General features: G+C 37.4%; 2 protein-coding genes across 3 annotated transcripts; one reads left to right on the top strand and one right to left on the bottom strand.

Moving 5' to 3' along the window:
• Nucleotides 1-1342: 1342 nt before the first annotated feature.
• On the bottom strand, nucleotides 1343-6357 carry LOC130096093 (uncharacterized protein C2orf81 homolog). Of its 2 annotated transcripts, none has more exons than XM_056262734.1 (4): nucleotides 6257-6357; nucleotides 3508-3799; nucleotides 2305-2514; nucleotides 1343-1723 (listed from the first exon to the last, which is right to left on the bottom strand). In XM_056262734.1, exons 2-3 carry the CDS (start codon nucleotides 3760-3762, stop codon nucleotides 2323-2325), a joined length of 447 nt encoding a protein of 148 aa, XP_056118709.1. In that variant the 5' UTR covers nucleotides 3763-3799; nucleotides 6257-6357; the 3' UTR covers nucleotides 1343-1723; nucleotides 2305-2322. The 2 variants fall into 2 exon arrangements, with proteins under 2 accessions (XP_056118709.1, XP_056118710.1); XM_056262735.1 differs by lacking the exon at nucleotides 6257-6357 and adding an exon at nucleotides 5886-5960 and having other exon boundaries at nucleotides 3508-3775.
• On the top strand, nucleotides 5953-19634 carry LOC130096085 (uncharacterized). Its single transcript, XM_056262725.1, has 11 exons — nucleotides 5953-6078; nucleotides 7392-7563; nucleotides 9176-10543; nucleotides 10621-10760; nucleotides 16760-16964; nucleotides 17066-17170; nucleotides 17261-17454; nucleotides 17542-17683; nucleotides 18521-19144; nucleotides 19254-19331; nucleotides 19583-19634. The coding sequence occupies exons 1-11, from the start codon at nucleotides 6064-6066 to the stop codon at nucleotides 19585-19587; spliced, it is 3048 nt and encodes a 1015-aa protein (XP_056118700.1). The 5' UTR covers nucleotides 5953-6063; the 3' UTR covers nucleotides 19588-19634.
• Nucleotides 19635-20480: the final 846 nt, after the last annotated feature.

Consider the following 20480-nt stretch of genomic DNA (forward strand, 5'->3'; position numbering starts at 1 on the left):
ATTTCAAATTGGTTTCTTGAACATGACAATGAGTTCACTGTACTAAAATGGCCCCCACAGTCACCAGATCTCAACCCAATAGAGCATCTTTGGGATGTGGTGGAACGGGAGCTTCGTGCCCTGGATGTGCATCCCACAAATCTCCATCAACTGCAAGATGCTATCCTATCAATATGGGCCAACATTTCTAAAGAATGCTTTCAGCACCTTGTTGAATCAATGCCACGTAGAATTAAGGCAGTTCTGAAGGCGAAAGGGGGTCAAACACAGCATTAGTATGGTGTTCCTAATAATCCTTTAGGTGAGTGTACATTTTACCACACTTCTTAAACAGGGTTTCATATCAAAATCATATGATTTTGTTTACTGAAAATTCATAAGTCCCTATAGTCAAGAAACTCAGACTCAAACAGGAGGAGTGGGGGAGTGAAGGTCTGTATAAAAACACATGAAACCTTATTTTCCTTAAGTTGTAGTGAGGTTCCCAGGACAACTGCTGTTCCTGTCAATTGCATTACTTGTCCACTTTAAAGGGGGCCATGAACTGAGAAATCAAATTTTCCTTGAGGTTTTGACATATCATGTCATCTCATCATATTATAAGAATATCCTGAAAGTTTCAGAATTGAAAACGTCCTTGTTAGTCCAAAATCAGCTTTTATTGTCACCAGGCCCAGCGAACGACTCATCCTGGACTGTGCCTCTTTATGATGTTATAAGGTAGTGAAAAAGATCTGCGGAAAAAGATCAACTTAGCCCACTGGCGTTAGTGGGATGAAGAAGAGAGAAGAGCAAAATAAAATAACATTAACTTCCAAAGGATCCTAATGCTGGGAATCTGGTCGTTTGGTAACAAATCTTTGTGTTTATTTTATTTATTTTTGTATATATATATATATATATATATATATATATATATATATATACACACTGTGTTAATCATATGATACTATATTCAAGGGATAGTTCACCCCAAAAAATAAATTGTTCACCCACATTCTTCAAAATATCTTCTTTTTTGTTCAACAGAACAAAGAAACTCATATAGGTTTGGAACAACTTCAGGTTTAGTGACAGAATTTTTTGGTGAACTAGCATACCTTGTGTTAAAACAAGTCACATCACAGTCTCAAAATTATGCGATTTAAAACATATTAAACACTGTGAAATAATCACTATGACAATATGTGTCAATTTTAACTGATGCATGTTTGTGGAAATGCAGTGACATTGATCCCTGAAATACAACTGCATAAATATGATGAGGCTAATATAGGGGTCACATGGCAGTCAATGTCAAAAATTCATTTTTTTTATAAATACTAATAAAAAATGTATTCTGCTATTTGTTTGTTTTTATATGTCAGCCTTAGTTCAAACTGTCTGTTACCACTGTGGTCCAAGGGCTACAACAGTTCATGAATTTTTGGATCTCATCCCTGTTTCCTCACCTCAGGCCCAAACTGTGGTCGATGAGTCAGTGTTTTGATGCTGAGACTCAAATGGAAATTTTTTTTTTTTCAGCTCTTAAGTAAATCGGGACGAAATATTGCAAGCAATGGGGGCAATTGTGCCCTTAGAGGAGGAGAGATTTGCTTCTTTTGAGTTTCTTTGCGTATATGTGTGTGGTTTAATGAAGTCAGACTTTCTTTGGATTTTGTGAATAATTTGGTATCATCACTCTGTTGGTCTTAAGCCATAGCAGGTTAAAAGTGGTGTAGTTCTGTTGAGACATTATGTACAGTCAATATCTAATACTAGAACCTTTTTAAGTTAGTTTTTTTAATTACGCTCTCCCTCCCATACAGTCAAAAGTTTGGAATCATGAAGATTTTTATGTATGGTCACAAAGATTATATATATTTACATCAGTATCAAAAATACAGTAAAAGAAATGTCAGCATCAATACTTCAGTCTTCAATGTCACATGGACATATTAAAATATAAATATAAAAAAGTTATTTTAAATTGTAAAAATATTTCAAATCAAATAATTGCAGCGTTGGAGAGCATAAGAGACTTGTGTCAAAACATTAAAAAAATCGTAAGGATTCCAAACTGTTGCATGGTAGTGTGTGTGTATGTATATATAAGATATGAAATGAATTATTGCATATTATTATACATAGCCTAAATAAATATTTAATGTCTAGGTTTACAAAGGGCAATGTGTGAGTAGGATCTTGTGTCAGATGCAACAAACATCTCGTCTTTTCAATTCAGGCTGTTTTGGGTGCCATATACTGTATACCTAACAGATTATTTTCACTACCCCAACTCCCAAAAGCCCCCACTTTTCTTACCTGCAGTAAAGCACTGTGCTATAGCTGAGCAGAATGCAACACCGGCACACATCCCTCAGCCCAAGCATCAATAGCACAAGGCTGAGGTTCTGAGTCCTCTTGCCAAAAGGGTTCATGTTCTGGATCGTCCCCCTCATCTCTCATCAGGAGAAGGCATTCTATCGTCTCGACCAGGTTATTTTGCGCCCACCAAACCGAGAAGGGTATCAACTGGAGGGTAGGAAGTTTGTGTAAAAGATAAATGAATCCATCACACAACTTTTCCATTGTAAGTAAGCTATTCATATACAGTAAGCATACAGACTTTAATCAGGGTAGGTACTGTATTGAACTTTACGCAGATGAAAATGAGGATGTGAGGGACAGACTTTCAATCTTTAAAATGGCATGCACTGTTTAAAGGTCCTAGATCATATGTAAGTTTCAAAACTCAGCTTTCAAAGCTGTTTTATGGAATTATGTTTATTGAAAGATATGTTTTTCACCAGCTGAACAATTAGTAGGTTGTTAAATAACACTATAATCCATTGAACACACTGTAGTTTTATTCCTCACAGCGTCGGTTTCATTATTTTTTTTATAAAACATTTTAAAAACAGTAACAGTTTTTGTAACACAAGTCAATGCAAAACAAAATCCAAATACAGTAAATAAAAGTATAGAGTAGGAATATATGAGACAAAGCTCTAACAACAGTTCCTTAATTTAGCCTTGTTTTCATTCCTGGGAAAAAAATATATATGGTGCTCCCCTGGTCTATTGCAGGGTTATTATAGTTTTAAAAAATAGTAATTAAAAATATATATAATAATAAATAATATCATTAAAAAAAAAAAGCTTGCCAAGACAAAATTAGTCTTTTATTTGGTTTAACTTGATGTACTAAAATAAAAATAAATGAAAACTAGCCTATAGACATATTTAAAACAAAAATAATAATAAAACGATACAAACATGCAATTAAAAAAATATATATAAAAACCAATTTAAAATATTAATAAAAACTGTAATAATATCTCATTGATACTAAAACAGAAATACTTGACTGAATGATCACATATTGTACACTCTATAACTTATGTTTAACATGCATAACCTATCCTAAAACAGCCAAAACTATAGCATACAAGAATATGAAATGAATGTTTACCAAAGCAGATCCTATATACATATTAACAATAATGCCATGAAGTTTCAGCTCACCTGTCTTTTTAAATACACCTGACAACATCGGTCCATCAGTCTGTCCATTAGTTCCGCTATGATGTCCACCACCACCTCCTCCCCCTCCTCCTTGGTGAGCATGCTGGTCCAGGTGGACTCGGTTAGGAGGCCCGGCACAATGTCCACGGCCTCGACGGGCTGGACCGAGTGTGGTGGTGGTGGAGGAGCAGCAATAACTGAGGCAGAATCAGTGCGGCTTTTATCGCCCCGAGATTTGGCAGCAGAGCGACGCATGGTCTTCACTTCTCTGGTAAAAATAAAATAAAAATAACTGGGGGCAGGAGAACAACAGGACACCAAAAATGTCAAAATGGTTGTCACCAACAGCTCTGGTTGTCACGATCACCAGCTGGAGTGCCCTTAAGAGCCACCAGGGGGCTCTCCATCACAGACTATTGTCATTCCCTCATAAACTAACTACATTTCCCAGAACTCACTGCCTGGACTCATCATGCCTGGTTACTGCTGTTACTCATTACCTTGTACAGCCTATATAAACCCTGTTCACTGAGCCATTCTTTGCAAAGTAATGTATGTGTCTATACTGCATTTCTAAACGCGCCATTGATTATCTGTTCCCTGGTTTTGACCCCTGTGTTCCTGCCCTAGTATATGTTGGGATTGTTTGTCTGTGTTTTGACCTTTGCCTGTTTTTGGTCTTTGATTGCAGATTACCTTTTATGCATTTAGATCCTCAACCTTCGTGTCTCTGAGCAGTACATGACAATGGGTAAATTTCAGGAAAAATCTCAAAACTGTAAAGTTTTGAGGCAAAATAAAATGATTCAAATGTTTGTCTTTTCTATTAGTGAGGCTAGAGTGTCTGAATTCTAGTATACTACTCTTATTACTACTATAAATTACATGGGTGAAATAGTATGCTAGTATGCTATCTTACCAACTCCTGGTATGCTGCTTTTACCAACTCTACGTCCGATATTGAATACTTCCCTTCTATATAGTAGGCCTATGCAAAAACAGTACGCCAAAAGAGTAGCCTATGTCCGAATACATAGTATTCAAAAAACAGTTGGCGAAAAGTACCTGCGTACTACTTTCTGTAGAGATTATAGGGTGTGTATTCGATGGGCACTTTCCTATCCAATGAGGCCACAGGAAGGGATTTGGCAGTAAAGCAACACAACTGATGCCGGTAGGTCACGTGACAGTAACAACATGTGCAGATGTACAGTAGTACGTCCGGATTTAATTCATAGTACCCATATTCGTATACTGTATGATAGAACATACTTCTTTTTTTTTTTTTTTCAGTGGCGAAGTAAATTCAAAGGTAGTGCCTACTCAGACATGCAATCCTCACCACCATGATTTTTTTATTTTTTTTATTTTACACTTTAGCTTATTTTTAAAAAGAGTAGCCTACTTATTACAGAAATAATAATTTCGAAAATATATACGTAAGTGAACTAAATTTAAATTTTTCAGACACTTCATTGAATGTTATTTACGATAACATGAAAATGAATTAAGTTTATTAATTAGTAAACTTGTATATTTAATACATTTGTTTAAATTAAATGCAATTAGTTGAACTTGCTTTTTGACTTAAGTACATTTCATAATTACTTCTATTGTCTTTGAAATATGGTTAAGTGTACTCTCGCATGACTCGCATCTACTGAATAAAATATAGGCTACTTTAATTTATACCATAGTCTGTCTGAATACTTGATTCTAATTGGCTGGGAGGTGTTAAAACCTGTTTAAAACTGCTTTTGGGTGGTTCTTTGCCTCTATGTCATGAATAATTAAAATAAAAAAATGCACACACTGAATGATATATGACAAGATTGATCGGTGAATGCACACCTCCCTTATAATTTCTATTTAAATTTAAATGCCATGTTTAAATGTGTAATTACACATTTGTAATAATGAAGTTGCAATTTAGGCTATTTAATATCAAATAAACACATTACAGTTAAAATTATAATTAAGAAATGTACTTGTGCTTAAGTAGGCCTAGCCTATGTTAGTCAACATCAAAATGATTTTGCATGTAACCTTAGGCCTGCTTGAATGAAAAACATAGTGCACTTTTTAAAAGTGTATTTAAGATAAGAAACAGTAATGAAAGTGTACTCTCTTTAAGTACACATTTTATTTCATTAATATTGTATTATCTGCAAGTACAGTTTTACAGTATAAAATATATATATGTTTAAAGATTTGACGTAGGCTACACTGCAAGTGCACATTCAATACAATTAAGCACACTTCTTTTTCACAAGGGACACATCTGTTATACAATTAAATTAATGACGAACATTTTTCAAACATTTTCACCATTAAGGACACATTAAAGAAGACATACTATGTAACATTTAAAACCTTACCTGTATTTCTCTTGTTAATCCTGGTTGCCAAGCAGCCAGGCCAGCGCCTCTGACGACGACGACGACACCGGAAACGACGAGTTACTGCTGCAGCCATATGTCACAGCAATTTTAGAACAGCAGTACTAGGCCAGCGGTCTCCGGGCAGAGTTTGCAACCGAGCTAATAGCACAGAGTTATGGAGGGGTGCACGGTAAGTTAGTGTTTTTGTAATGTTTTTTTATTTGTTTTAACATTGTCGCTTAACTCTAGCACTTTTGGTGCACGCTCGGCTTCCGCTTGAAAAGGCGGGCTGGTGTCTGCAGTGCCATGTTGATGTGAACGCGACCAGTGCAAAACTACGGAAGTAAATCCTTCTTGGTTACAGTTACATTTTACTTGTATCGTTACAAACTCTCTGTCGCAATTCCTGAAGTAAAATGTATTCTTCAAAGCTTCTTGACTCCGAATTGCGGTCTGCATTCTCCCTATCGCTTTCAAACATAACGTTAGACTGTAAAAAATGCTTTCAATGCAAATGCACGGACCTCTCTCTCTCTCTCTCTCTCTCTCTCTCTCTCTCTCTGTGTGTGTGTGTGTGTGTGTGTGTGTGTGTGTGTGTGTGTGTGTGTGTGTGTGTGTGTGTGTGTGTGTGTGTGTGTGTGTGTGTGTGTGTGTAAAGTTCTGCAAATAAACAAAGTAAAGTATCTTCTTTTCCTAAAGTAAAGTAACGTTATCTTCTTTTCCTGAGTCTATAGGCTTACCTATGTCCGGTGTAACATACCTTTTTAAAGGGTCAGTTCACCCAAAAAATTACATTATGTCATGATTTACTCACCCTCATGTCATTCCAAACATATTCGTTTGTTCGTTTTTTGAAACACAAATTAAGATGTCTAATGAAATCTGAGAGTTTTTTGTCCCTCCATTCAAAAGTCCATTCCTCCAAAACTTTGATGCTTCAAAAAGTTCATACACTGTAAAAGTCGCTTTAAATTATGAACCGATTCATTTAGGATTTATTCACATATATTGATCAACACAGAGCACATCAAATATGCATGTCCTCAAGAACCAATTAGGTTTGTTCTTTGGCATATGTCACAAGCATGTTTTAACTTCCTCAATAACTAATGTTCTTGCATATATGTGAGTTGATATGTTTATGAATAGTAACTGCCACAGTTAAACCTGTTCATCATATAAATATATTGTTTCTCTTGATATTCAATTCACATGGATTACTTTTACAATGTCTTCTTTCTTTCTTTTTTTTTCTTTCTTTTTTGAAGTGTCAAAATTTTGGTTACAATGGTTTCAATGATGGAACAGAAATCATATTAAAAATATGCATTTGTGTTTAGAAAATTAATGAAAGTATAATGGGTTTGGTACGTCTATTGCCAAGTAAATAGACACAATTTTCATTTTTGGGTGAACAATCCATTTATTTTGCAATCTATGCAGTGTCTGGTTAAATAAATATGTAGTCTTCTTAACTGTGTTTTTTTTTTATTTCCTTTGCAGAGACATATTTCAATTCAAAAAGGTCAAACATTCCCTCAGTTGGAGAGATGCACAAAATGCTGCAACCGTTTTCATTGTCCCTTTTGTATGGCCAGTGTATTTAAGCCCAGCAGACTGGACAAACTCAAATTACATCTGAAAATCCACTCTAAAAAAGCAGTTGTCCATGGAGGTATAAGTATATGGCGTATGGTGTACATATATTGTGTAGTAGTATGTATTGCATGTGTATACACAGATGAGCCAAAACATTATGACTACCTGCCTAATATGCTGTTTGTCCTCCATGTGGTGCTAAAACAGTGCCAACCCATCAAGGCATGGACTCTACAAAACCACGGAAGGTGTCCTGTAGTATCCAAGGCATTAGTAGCAGGTCATTCAAGTCCTGTAGGTTGCATGGATCAAACTTGTGGGTCCAGCACATCCCACAGATGTTTGATTAGATTGTGATCTGGGGAATTTGGAGGCCAGGTCAACACCCTGAACTCTTCATCATGTTCCTCAAACCATTCCTGAACAGTGTGTCAGGGTATTATCCTGCTGAAACAGGCCACTTCCACCAGGGAACACCAGTGTCATGAAGGGCTGTACCTGGTCTGCAACAATGATATAAACGTGATATAAAAAAAAACGAGACTCATCATACAAGGCGACATTCTTCCACTGCTCCAAGGTCCAGATCCAACGCTCGCATGCCCATTGTAGGCGCTTTCAATGGTGGACAGGGGTCAACATAGGCACTCTGATTGGTCACAGCTCCATACACAGCAGAGTATGAGTTACCGTGTGTTGTGACACATTCCACCTAAAGCATCATTAAAATTGTGTGCGACTTGTGCCTCAGTAGACCTTCTGTTGGCTTAGACCAGACGGGATAGCATTCGTTGCCATCGTTCATCGATGAGCCTTGGGCACCCAACACCCTGTTGCCGGTTTGTGCTTTGTCCCTCCTCAGACCCCTGTTGGTAAATTCTCACCAATGCTGACTGGGATTAACCCACAAGCCTTGCCGTTTCAGAGACACTCTGACCCATCACCTTGCTATAACAATTTGGCACTTGTCAAAGTCGACTGCATCCAACACATTGATTATTAGAACTGATTGTTTGCTTACTATCTAATCTACCGAGACCTTAGTATGTGGCCTTGTTAGGAGATGATCATATTCACTTCACCTGTGACTGGTCATAATGTTTTGGCTCATCAGTGTATACATGTAGCATAAATGTATTGTATCTCAATATTTTACTAATATACATATATCTTCTTTTATTTTTTAGGCTTCAATTTTCACAGGTGTGGACTGGGCTGCAGACCATCCCTACATTTCCACTGTTTATACTGTTCAACAACAATTATAAGAAAATCTGATTTTAAAAACCATTTACTTGTCTGTAAACATAAGCTAGATTCAGAATCAGCCACAAAAATGGTGTCAAGCACCAGTACGGCAGTGACCGCTCCATCAATCATAAACACACCGTCAATCATCAATACAACAGGGACCGTTCCTACAATCATAAACACACCGTCAATCATCAATACAACAGGGACTGTTCCTGCATTCATGTACACACTGTCAACCACCAGTACAGATGTTACTGCTTTGGGGATCAAAGATGGACCCTCAACCACCAGTACAGGCAAGATTCATGTGCGGCCTGTTTTTAAAAAGAGATGCCCAATGTGCAGTATCCTCATCAATCAGTGTATACATGTAGCATAAATATATTGTATCTCAATATTTTACTAATATACATATATCTTCTTTCTTTTTTTAGGCTTCAATTTTCACAGGTGTGGACTGGGCTGCAGACCATCCCTACATTTCCACTGTATATACTGTTCAACAACAATTATAAGGAAACCTGATTTTAAAAACCATTTAGTAATCTGTAAACATAAGCTAGATTCAGAATCAGCCACAAAAATGGTGTCAAGCACCAGTACGGCAGTGACCGCTCCATCAATAATAAACACACCGTCAATCATCAATACAACAGGGACCGTTCCTACAATCATGTACACACTGTCAACCACCAGTACAGACGTGACCGCTTTAGGGATCAAAGATGGACCCTCAACCACCACTATAGACGTGACTGCTTTGAGGATGAAAGATGGATCATCACCCACCAGTACAGGCAAGATTCGTGTGCGGCCTGTTATTAAAAAGAGATGCCCAATGTGCAGTATCCTCATCAATAAAACCAATCTACAAAAACATATAGAACGGAAACACTCCGATCAGTCAGAATTGGACATTGGTGACACATTCCAGCTTACAAGCGAGTGTATAGACGAGACAAATGGGATATTTACAGTTCTTAAAATTGTAAAAGGCCACAGCGTCCCCCTTCACGTACAATACAAGACAATGGGAGAAAACCACAGAATTCTCTGCGAATCGAACGAGTGCCAGGTTAACATAGATATCGCGCAGAGGAGTGGTATCACATCATACCAGTGCGTGCATATCAGTGCAGCGAGCTTTTGCAAGTCTTCGGCTGAACCAGTCTCGCTCGAGGAAGAAGTTTTAACGGCGATAGTGAGAGAAAAATTGTTCAGCGAGAAAAAGAAAAAAGAATGCCTTGTTCTGCAACAGCTCGCCAATAGTAGCAGCGTACCACTTTCCGTTCACACCTCGATTGGCGTCTCAAAAACAAAAATGTTTATTTCGGTTTTTGAGCCCAGCGTGTCCTCGTATAGTCGTTTGGGCCGTGTCATGGTTGTTTATAACACCCAATTTAACACGTGGCACTGTCCCTGTACCAAAGTGCGACGCTCATGTCTGCACAAGTATGTTGCCAAATGGCACCTATTTCAAACGCACCATGAGCTATTGAGTACTGATGGATCACCACTCAACACGCCACATTCAGAAGACGAAGGCGTCACAGACGACATTCATGTGTATCCCCCGAAAGGTCTGGGGCTGGAGTATATGGTGAATTACATTCTTCAGAACAAAAAGATTCCTGCTGTTCTTCCAGAAGATATGCGCATACCATCGGCACGCAAGGATTACCCACGAAACCTTTGTCCGAATGAAACTTTATGCCAGGGATGTCCAGGCGAAGTCCCTCTCAGTGATCCTATGCTAATTACACAGAACGCCAAAATACTGACCAATTGGTGCATTATTGAAGGTATGATATATTGTCCTTATGCTTGTGCTCTATTCAGCTACATTGTCCTGTAATGTAATATTTGTTTTAATTGCTAGATGTTGGCACCTTCTGTAAGCAGTGCCCGCAGTGTGGGATGTTTTATCGTTACCAAGAGTGGAAAGACGGCCTCCATAACTTCAATGATCACATCATCCTTGACATACCTTTGTGCTTAACCTTCAGGAACCTTCTACAGGTAATCTTCAGTCTGACTATATCAGAGTCAGTGATATGATGTTCTTTTCTTTTTTGTCTTATCTATTTATTCAAAAATATAGTCATAAATGACTTGGTGGTACAACTGTTCTTATATTATTATAAAAAAGCCTCATTGAGAGAAAGAAATTCTTAAAAATTAAACATTATTAAGTAGTTTGGCATAATATTTCATTATTATTTAAAAAAAAATAGTATATAAAAAAACTGGTTAATATTTTAAACTTTTTTCCGTCCAATTCAAAGTCATGCGGATAATATATGAATGAAATAAAAGGCAACTTAAAGGTATAGTTCACCTAAAAATTTAAATTCTGTCATTAATTACTCACCCTCATGTTGTTCCACACCTGTATGAGTTTTGTTCATCTTCGGAACATGAATGAAGATCTTTTTGATGAAATCTGAGAGATTTCTGTACCCTCAATAGACAGCAACGCATCTGACGCTTTGAAAAATTTCATAAAGCGATCATAAAACTAATCCAAATGAATTGAGCGGTTTAGCCCAAATGATCCCTTTATATGATCAATAGATTTAATTTAGCATCTACTATGAACTATCCCTTTAAGTGTACTTGAAGTCAAGTCAAGTCACCTTCATTTATAAAGTGCTTTTAACAGTATGGATTGTTTCAAAGCAGCTTTACAGTTATAATAGAAATTACCGTAACAGATTGTTTAGGCTTTACAACAGCATTAGGATAAAGTTATTGTCCACCTAAAGTTAGGTTTGATTGATTCACTTCCATTGCGAAGATCATTAGTTATTAACTTAGGGGCCGCTAACACGACACCGTTCTAACAGAAAAACTTTTAGCGATCCGGCCGTCCATCCGCACAAAACAGTGCCTGGTGTCTCGAGAACGCACTCCCTGAAATAGGTTCTGAAGGTGCAAACGATTATCCGTTATCTCTGCGCAAACCTCAAAAACGCAAACCCGCGAAAACGCAGACGGATCACATGTAGTCAGTCCATAGGTATGCGCGTTTGAATATATATGTGTGCAGGCGTGTAGTCCTTCTTCACAAATCAACCCTCAACAAACTACTTGTCTGGTCTTAAAAAAAATTAATACAGAATTTTTTTTCGCGTCTGTGTAGCCACGTGAACCGGAATTATCCCGACAACGTTTTATCTGTACAGAGGTAAAGGGGGGGAGGCCTTCACAGGGGAGAGACTAGTTGACACTTCAGGACTGCGTTGTCGTCGTGCCCAGGCGATGGTCCTTCATCAGATCTGGATACGGCCTGGATCCGGCGGACTGCGGTAAAACCTCGGGATAAACAGAGAGACTAATATTAGTGTAGACGCCATCCTTCTTATGATGTACCAAGTACAAAAGGATTTATAGGAAGTGTTCCTGTTTCCGGCTGATCTAAACTATGCACCCTAACATTGAATTATAGAAGTCTATAATGTGTTATGTGTATGCTAGGCCAAAGAGATGTGTTTTTAGTAGGGCCAGGCCGGCCCTGACCAATTTGCTGCCCTAGGCAAGATTTTACCTGGTGCCCCATGCATTACAGCCCATTTCACCCCATCATTGTGTTGGTGATTATTTAGTCATATATATATATATATATATATATATATACACTCACCGGCCACTTTATTAGGTACCCCATGCTAGTAACGGGTTGGACCCCCTTTTGCCTTCAGAACTGCCTCAATTCTTCGTGGCATAGATTCAACAAGGTGCTGGAAGCATTCCTCAGGGAGTTTGGTCCATATTGACATGATGGCATCACACAGTTGCCGCAGATTTGTCGGCTGCACATCCATGATGCGAATCTCCCGTTCCACCACATCCCAAAGATGCTCTATTGGGTTGAGATCTGGTGACTGTGGAGGCCATTTTAGTACAGTGAACTCATTGTCATGTTCAAGAAACCAATTTGAAATGATTAGAGCTTTGTGACATGGTGGAAGTAGCCATCAGAGGATGGGTACATGGTGGCCATAAAGGGATGGACATGGTCAGAAACAATGCTCAGGTAGGCCGTGGCATTTAAACGATGCCCAATTGGCACTAAGGGGCCTAAAGTGTGCCAGGAAAACACCCCCCACACCATTACACCACCACCACCAGCCTGCACAGTGGTAACAAGGCATGATGGTTCCATGTTCTCATTCTGTTTACGCCAAATTCTGACTCTAACATCTGAATGTCTCAACAGAAATCGAGACTCATCAGACCAGGCAACATTTTTCCAGTCTTCAACTGTTCAATTTTGGTGAGCTCTTGCAAATTGTAGCCTCTTTTTCCTATTTGTAGTGGAGATGAGTGGTACCCGGTGGAGTCTTCTGCTGTTGTAGCCCATCCGCCTCAAGGTTGTGCGTGTTGTGGCTTCACAAATGCTTTGCTGCATACCTCGGTTGTAACGAGTGGTTATTTCAGTCACTGTTGCCCTTATATCAGCTCGAACCAGTCTGGCCATTCTCCTCTGACCTCTGGCATCAACAAGGCATTTCCGCCCACAGAACTGCCGCTCACTGGATGTTTTTTCTTTTTCGGACCATTCTCTGTAAACCCTAGAGATGGTTGTGCGTGAAAATCCCAGTAGATTAGCAGTTTCTGAAATACTCAGACCAGCCCTTCTGGCACCAACAATCATGCCACGTTCAAAGTCACTCAAATCACCTTTCTTCCCCATACTGATGCTCGGTTTGAACTGCAGGAGATTGTCTTGACCATGTCTACATGCCTAAATGCACTGAGTTGCCGCCATGTGATTGGCTGCTTAGAAATTAAGTGTTAACGAGCAGTTGGACAGGTGTACCTAATAAAGTGGCCGGTGAGTGTATATATATATAGCAAGAGCATTACATCTAGCATTCAAGTCAAGTCCCCTTTATTTTTATATAGCGCTTTTTAGCCTACAATACAGATTATTTCAAGGCAGCTTTACAGTGATAACAGGAAAATAATGCAACAAAGTTTGCTTCTCCTGTACAGCAGATCTAGAAGAAAATAGTGTCATAATCAAGCTTAAGTATGTTCAGTGATGGTTTATTTTATTGTAAAAAATATATTAATGTATCTAATTTATATATAGCCGCTCTGGATAAAACAGTGATGTCATCGTCCAAATGTCATTCATGCACAAACTATTCATTGAGCACTAGCAAAAGTGTTTGTTTGGGAGTTGATGGCAGCAATCTTCCACTAAATTATGGCACGGTTCGTGTTTTCAACATGAATGAAACTGCGAAATTGTTCTTTGTTCTTTTGTTCTTCAGAATTGTCTTCTTTAATGTGAATTTTACATAAAACATAATAAACCTGTAGCCTATAAATATCGTTAATAATTTTGGCAAATAAAAAAAAAGCCATATATATAAAACTGCACAACTGTATAGTAAAACATTAAATAATCAAAGTGATAGTAAATGCGTCTAAAAAAGACTGACATGATTGTTACAAATCGCATTGTCTGGGGGCTCTGAAGAACTCAGAACTACTGTTAGCATAAAGTTATAAGGTAAAAATAACTGCCATTAAATTATAGTATCTTACTACTATGCAATTGGATAAACTGTTCATTCATTACATCACTTTACCTCTGTCTTTATCCCCTTGTTGTGTCCTCTTCTTTTTGGCACTGTATCTATCGCAGGCTATAATGCTAATTTAAATGTCTCATGAAAATTCGGCCATCCGTCACAATGAGGTAACTTTCACCGTGTCTAGACCTGGCGCGAGCTGCCAGGCCCGGGCAGTGCTTGAGTGTGTTAAGCGCCCTCAAACGAAAGCAATGCTGTCTACATTGGATGCGGCGAGGGGCGACGCTACAAAACAAATAAACTGATCGCGCGCGCTCTGTTTCTGGCGCACTTCAAGCACTCGCTGGGCGGGGGAAGATTGATGCGCCGGACCGGAGTCGGGGGACTTAGTTAAGTTTTTGTGGAGTTGTTATGCTTTATTTTGTAGTATTTCGAATTAATGGTTTTAAAATAGTATTAGTAAAAAAATAAATAAAAAAAATGCACTCGTTCACTCATTTTGGCGCCCCTATTGAGTGGTGGCGCCCTTAGCATTTGCCTATACCGCCTATGCCACGGGCCGGCCCTAAGTAGGGCTGTCAGTTAAATGCGTTATTAATGGTGTTAACGCAAACCCATTTTAACGGCGTCTTTTTTTATCGCGTGATTAACAGTCTTTTTTGGCCTAGCAAACTTTGTAGTTTTTTTCACATGCTTTTGCAACAGGACGCGGCATGCGCGGCGCTGCGCTATGAAACCCATTCATTTCAATGGCTTGTGCCCTGTCTATGCTTGCGCCGCGCCAGGACGTTTTGTTGCTTCGTCGACCAAAGCGCAAGCGGATCTAGCTAGACCGGAAACAAAACAACAGGCACGCCGCACACACTTGTTTGGGCTTGCAAACCGGCCAAATAGTTGGTTAACGTTACGTTTTGAGTGGATGGCGAGCGCGAGACGCCGAAATGGATGCCAATAAGATTCTGAATGGAAAGTTCACTTTTAAAAAGTTGCCAAATGGTTCCATTGACGAGACCAAAGTGATCTGTGTGTTTTGTCGTTGTGAACTGAGCTATCATTATCGCAGCGCGTCCAGTCTGAAAAACCACTTGATGGCCAAGCACACACACACACAGCTGATGCGAATTCTCCGCCCCCTCGTCAATATACGGACCTCGTCAGTATTTCTTTCACCCTTTTATTGATGGAAAGTGTTACAATGTGTGAGAGAGTTTTTTTGCTCCAAGTGAGAATGTTAGTGTGAAATTGAACACAGTATATGCCAGTGTTGTTTTCAATAAAAAACATTTGCACAAAGCAAGCCGATCCACGTTTCCATGTTGATAAGAGCATTAAAATGAGAAAAAATAATGGGACAAAAAGAAATCAAGGGACATTTAGAATAGATAAAAATGTGCGATTAATCGCGAGTTAACTATGACATTAATGTGATTAATCGTGATTAGATATTTTAATCGTTTGACAGCACTAGTTTTTAGTCTAGATTTGAACTGACTGTCTGCTTCCCGAACAATGTTAGGAAGACTATTCCAAAGTTTTGTTGCTAAATAGGAAAAGGATCTACCGCCTGCAGTTGATTTTGATATTTTAGGTATTACCAACTGGCCAGAATTTTGAGATTGCAATAGACGTGATGGACTATAATGCGTTAAGAGCTCACTCTAGTACTGCGGAGCTAAACCATTTAGTGCTTTGTAAGTAATCAGCCATATTAAAAAATGTATACGATGTTTAATAGGGAGCCAATGCAGTGTTGACAGAACCGGGCTAATATGGTCATACTTCCTGGTTCTGGCAAGAACTCTAGCGGCTGCATTTTGGACCAGCTGTAGTTTGTTTATTAAACGTGCAGGGCAACCAATCAAGAGAGCGCACTTTTATGGCTGTACACTTTTTAAAAAGTTCCTTTTTGTGATGAATAATTTAAAGAATACTTTAAATCATTATGATTAATCTTTTGTCATGCTTTAAAGAAGTACACTTATTTTGTTGTGTTGACTATCATACTGAAGTACCTGATTATAATTTAACTGTAGTGTGTCATTTGATATTACACATATATAGAATATATTTTAAATGTACTAATTTGCTACTTCGTTACAACTGCGTTATTACAAATGAATTTAACTATATTTCAAAGACAACAGATATATACAGTAATAAAAACAAATTGCATTTAATGTAACTTTAAACTATAATACATTAATTGTAATGCTGTTAAGTGTCTGAAAACATTACATTCAGTTCACACTTAAGTATATTCTTTTAAAGTATTATTTTCGTTGTAAGTACTATACAAAAGTATGCTAAAGTGCACTTCTTTTTCACGAGGGATACAAAGAGTACATTTCTAAGAATTTTTTAAGGGTCTTATCTATGCCACTTATATGAATGTGTTTAAGTATGCTATTTTTTTTAACATTCAAATGTTGAAAGTGTTTAAAAACTTTCTTCTTTTTTTGTATTTTTTCTTAGGTTCATACTTCAGTGAGCAGAGCAGTTGAATATTTACAGCTCATGACAGGTGTGGAGTTTCCACCTCCAGACGCAATGCTGCATGCATATTTACAGTTTGAAGCCCTCACAGATCATGAATACAAGTATTCATGCCCCTCCTGTGGCGATCATCCCCCGGTGGTGATCTTGGGTGTACACAAACCGAGCACTTCTCACTTATCAGGTAGTAAAATGATAATGTTCTTCATCTTTGATACTTCATCTTTGATACTATTTTTGGACATGTGTTTTTGTCATAGTGAAATACTCCTGTTATGCTTTCAGAAAATGACATTAAAGAACCGCCAGAGAATTTTAAAGGGGAGGTCAGTCTGGAAAAGTTCTGGGAGGCACTATCCAAAGAGATGATCTGTCGAGGACTTGTTGAAAGTACATACTCATACAGTGCTTATTACACTATATTGTGAACTATTGAAAAGAATGCATCTTATGATAATTTTTTTTCCCCTGTTGTTTTAGATGGTGGACACAATCCATTTGCAGTTCCAACAAATTATCACTTTTGGGCTCCTTGGATAGGCAAGAACACACGGCAGTCAGACACTGTGCTAAACACAGAGTTTGAGAAAGTTCGTGCTTCAAAGTCTGCGTCAGAGGTGTTAGAAATGACTGTTACGGAGGATAGTCTCAGTGAAGAACTTTTCAAACAGAAGGTTTGCTTTATGAGTGGAACAACTCTTTTAATGCTTTTTTAATTAATAAATTCAAATGAACATTTTTTTAAATATTCTTTTTGATAGGATGATGTGGTTAGAGGTTTATGCAACGAATGTGGTGTGGACTCCACTGGATCTCGCAGTGATCTCCTTCTTAGATTGGCCGGTGAAATGAAATCCAGGCAAGCATGTGAAAAGATCTATTCGAAAATCTGGAGTTGCTCTGGTGAGATTAGTGTTTACTCTACTGTTTTCACTGCATTCCTGTAAATGTATGTTATTGTGGAATTATTGCCAATATATGAAAATGACAAAAAACTGCTTCTAATATTTTTTTTTAAAATTCAACAGGAAATGATATAGAGAGGATCCCTGCAGACCCTAGTTTTGTGTCAAAGTCAACAAGTTCCATAATGTTAACTAAAATAATTTTAATATTTTTTAAGTTGGTTATAAAAATACTTCCCCATAAAATATTTATGAATTAATAATTAATTACATTTGTAAAAAATACCTTTTAGCTTGAAAAGTATACACTACTGTTTAAAGATCATAAATGCAATAAAAACAGGATAATATTGTGAAATTATATCGCAATTTCTAAGAACTGTTTTCTATTTTAATACGTTTTAAAATGTTATTTATTTTTCCTGTGATCAAAGCTGAATTTTCAGCATCATTTCTCCTGTCTTCAATGTCACATAATCCTTTAGATATCAATCTAATATGATTTGATGTTCAATAAATATTTATTATCATCATCAATGTCGAAAGCAGTTGCTGCTTAATATTTTTGTGGAAATCGTGATGCATTCCAGAATTCTTTGATGAATTGAAAGAAACGTCTTTTTTAACATTATAAAAGTCTACTGTCACTTTTGAACAATGTAATGCAAGTTTCTTTAAAATAATAATAATAATAATAATAAAGGGTATAGATTTAAAAATTTAAAAGATTTTTCCTTTTCTTTTTTCAATTTGTCACTAACCCTCATTTTATTATTAAATGCTACTTTCTAAAGTCATATTTCTCTCTTCTTCTTTTTTTCGGTCTATTTTTTAGGAGGCTGGGGAGTCATCATGTGCCCCTGTGGAATTGTCTACAGTCTAAAATGCAATCTCCGAGCTGCGAGCCCTCGAGACTTTGCCGATTTGCTGTTATCATGGCAACATATGCCGAATGTCATGATTTATGACTCTGCGCAGAGTCTTGCTACGCACACCAATCTAAGGGCCCCGGAAGAGCTTCCCATCTCTCCTTTTGAAGGACTCTTGGTGGAGCCAACTCAAGCACACATAGAACTTGCCAAACGTGGAAAGCTGACAGTGTCCCTGCCTTGGCTGGTTGAAAAAATGGAAATGACAGATCCTCACGGACACCCGGCGACCGGTTCATCTGATCATTACGTGCTTCATGAAAGCAACTCAGAGGATGGCACAGATGTTCTGAGGAAACTCGCGCTCGTGCCTCAGCTGGCCGGCAAAGTGAATAGTGAAGTCGCAGGGCGACTATTTGCTAAAATGAAGAAAAATAACTACTTCATGTCTTTGTCATCAGCGCATCTGTTTCTAATGAGGAACATCGTTCACCACTATAATGAAAACAAGGCCAACAAAGCGAGCACCCGGTTAAGAAAGAGTTCTGGATCCAACGTGCTGACTGATGCGTATGGACAAGCTGTGCTGGGTAAATTTGTGTTGATGTAAATGATATTAAACAACATCAGAAATGTAGTGGAAAGACATTGATAAATAAATACATACTTGTAACTTTAGATTTGTTTGTGTTGTAATAGAAAATCCAGGAGGATCCAGAAGCACGGATAATGTGAATGAGGACTCAATCCTGCAATCTTTGATGGACCTGAGCAGCGGTACGTGTTTTTATTGTCAAGTTTTATCGCAAAGGCCTTTTACAGGTTATATGGGATATTTGAATGATTATCCTAATGTTGTGTGACATTAAACACCTGTCAGTAGAGTGTTCTTTGGATTGTCAGCAGTGGTACACAGACTGGTTTTGATTTGAGTTCATTTTGTAAATGTCTTAATAGCACATGTGCTACATATGAATCTAAAAAATAACCATATTCATGTGTTTGTATTGTTCTTTTCTGTCTTGAAGCTTGACTGGGCCTTCAGCACAGACAACCCATTGGAGTTGGAAACAATTGAAATTCTTGACCTTCTTAGTAAGCAGATGAGTTTGAATTAAATGTTAATGAGTGAGTTAGTTGTGGTTAAAACTAAATGACTGGGAAACCTTTTGTTATGATTATTACTTTTTTTCCCATAAAAATTTGAATTTACCACTAGGCTAACAATTGCATTTAAAGACTGCGTTGCGATTTCTGGATACTGGATGTTATTTATGTTTTTTTCATTATTATTGCTGTCTGCAATTTTTTTTGGCTAATCAATTATTATTTTGAATTCTAAACTATTTTTATATTTCTGCAGGACTGTTAATATAGTTGAAATATGTTATTTGAGGATTTCAGTTGTGATGTTTAATTTCTTTTAGTTTTACTTAAAGCAATATCAGTGTGGATGCCATATCTGATTAGGATTTGTTATTGAATGTTTATTTTGTGTTATATATGATTAAACATTCATGACTACAAATGGTTACACTTTGTGTCTTTAAGTACTGTTTGCATCATCACGAACAAGAAAGGAGTTATATTATCTCAGTTAAATATTGTAGATGTAAACTCGGCACATATCAAATTTAATAAAGAATAGAGGTTGTTTTTTTTGTGTGTAATATTTTGGTTATACTTACGTTTTTGGGGTAATAACATTTTGATTTGATTTACACAAATGTAGATTAGTTGCTTTAAGTTTTGTGGCATTTAAAAATGATTAGAAAACTTGATTTTAACCCTCAAAGAAGCTGAAATGCCTTATCAAACATACATTTCAAGTAATTTAGAGTTAACTCCCATAAATTTCATCTAATTTACTATCATTTTTTTTATATATTTTAACATTTATTATTTATTTTTTATTTATTTCTTTAT

This window comes from Rhinichthys klamathensis, unplaced genomic scaffold (genome assembly GCF_029890125.1).
Source record: "Rhinichthys klamathensis goyatoka isolate OS25496 unplaced genomic scaffold, OSU_Roscu_1.1 h1tg000196l_1, whole genome shotgun sequence".
Classification (NCBI taxonomy): Eukaryota; Metazoa; Chordata; class Actinopteri; order Cypriniformes; family Leuciscidae; genus Rhinichthys; species Rhinichthys klamathensis.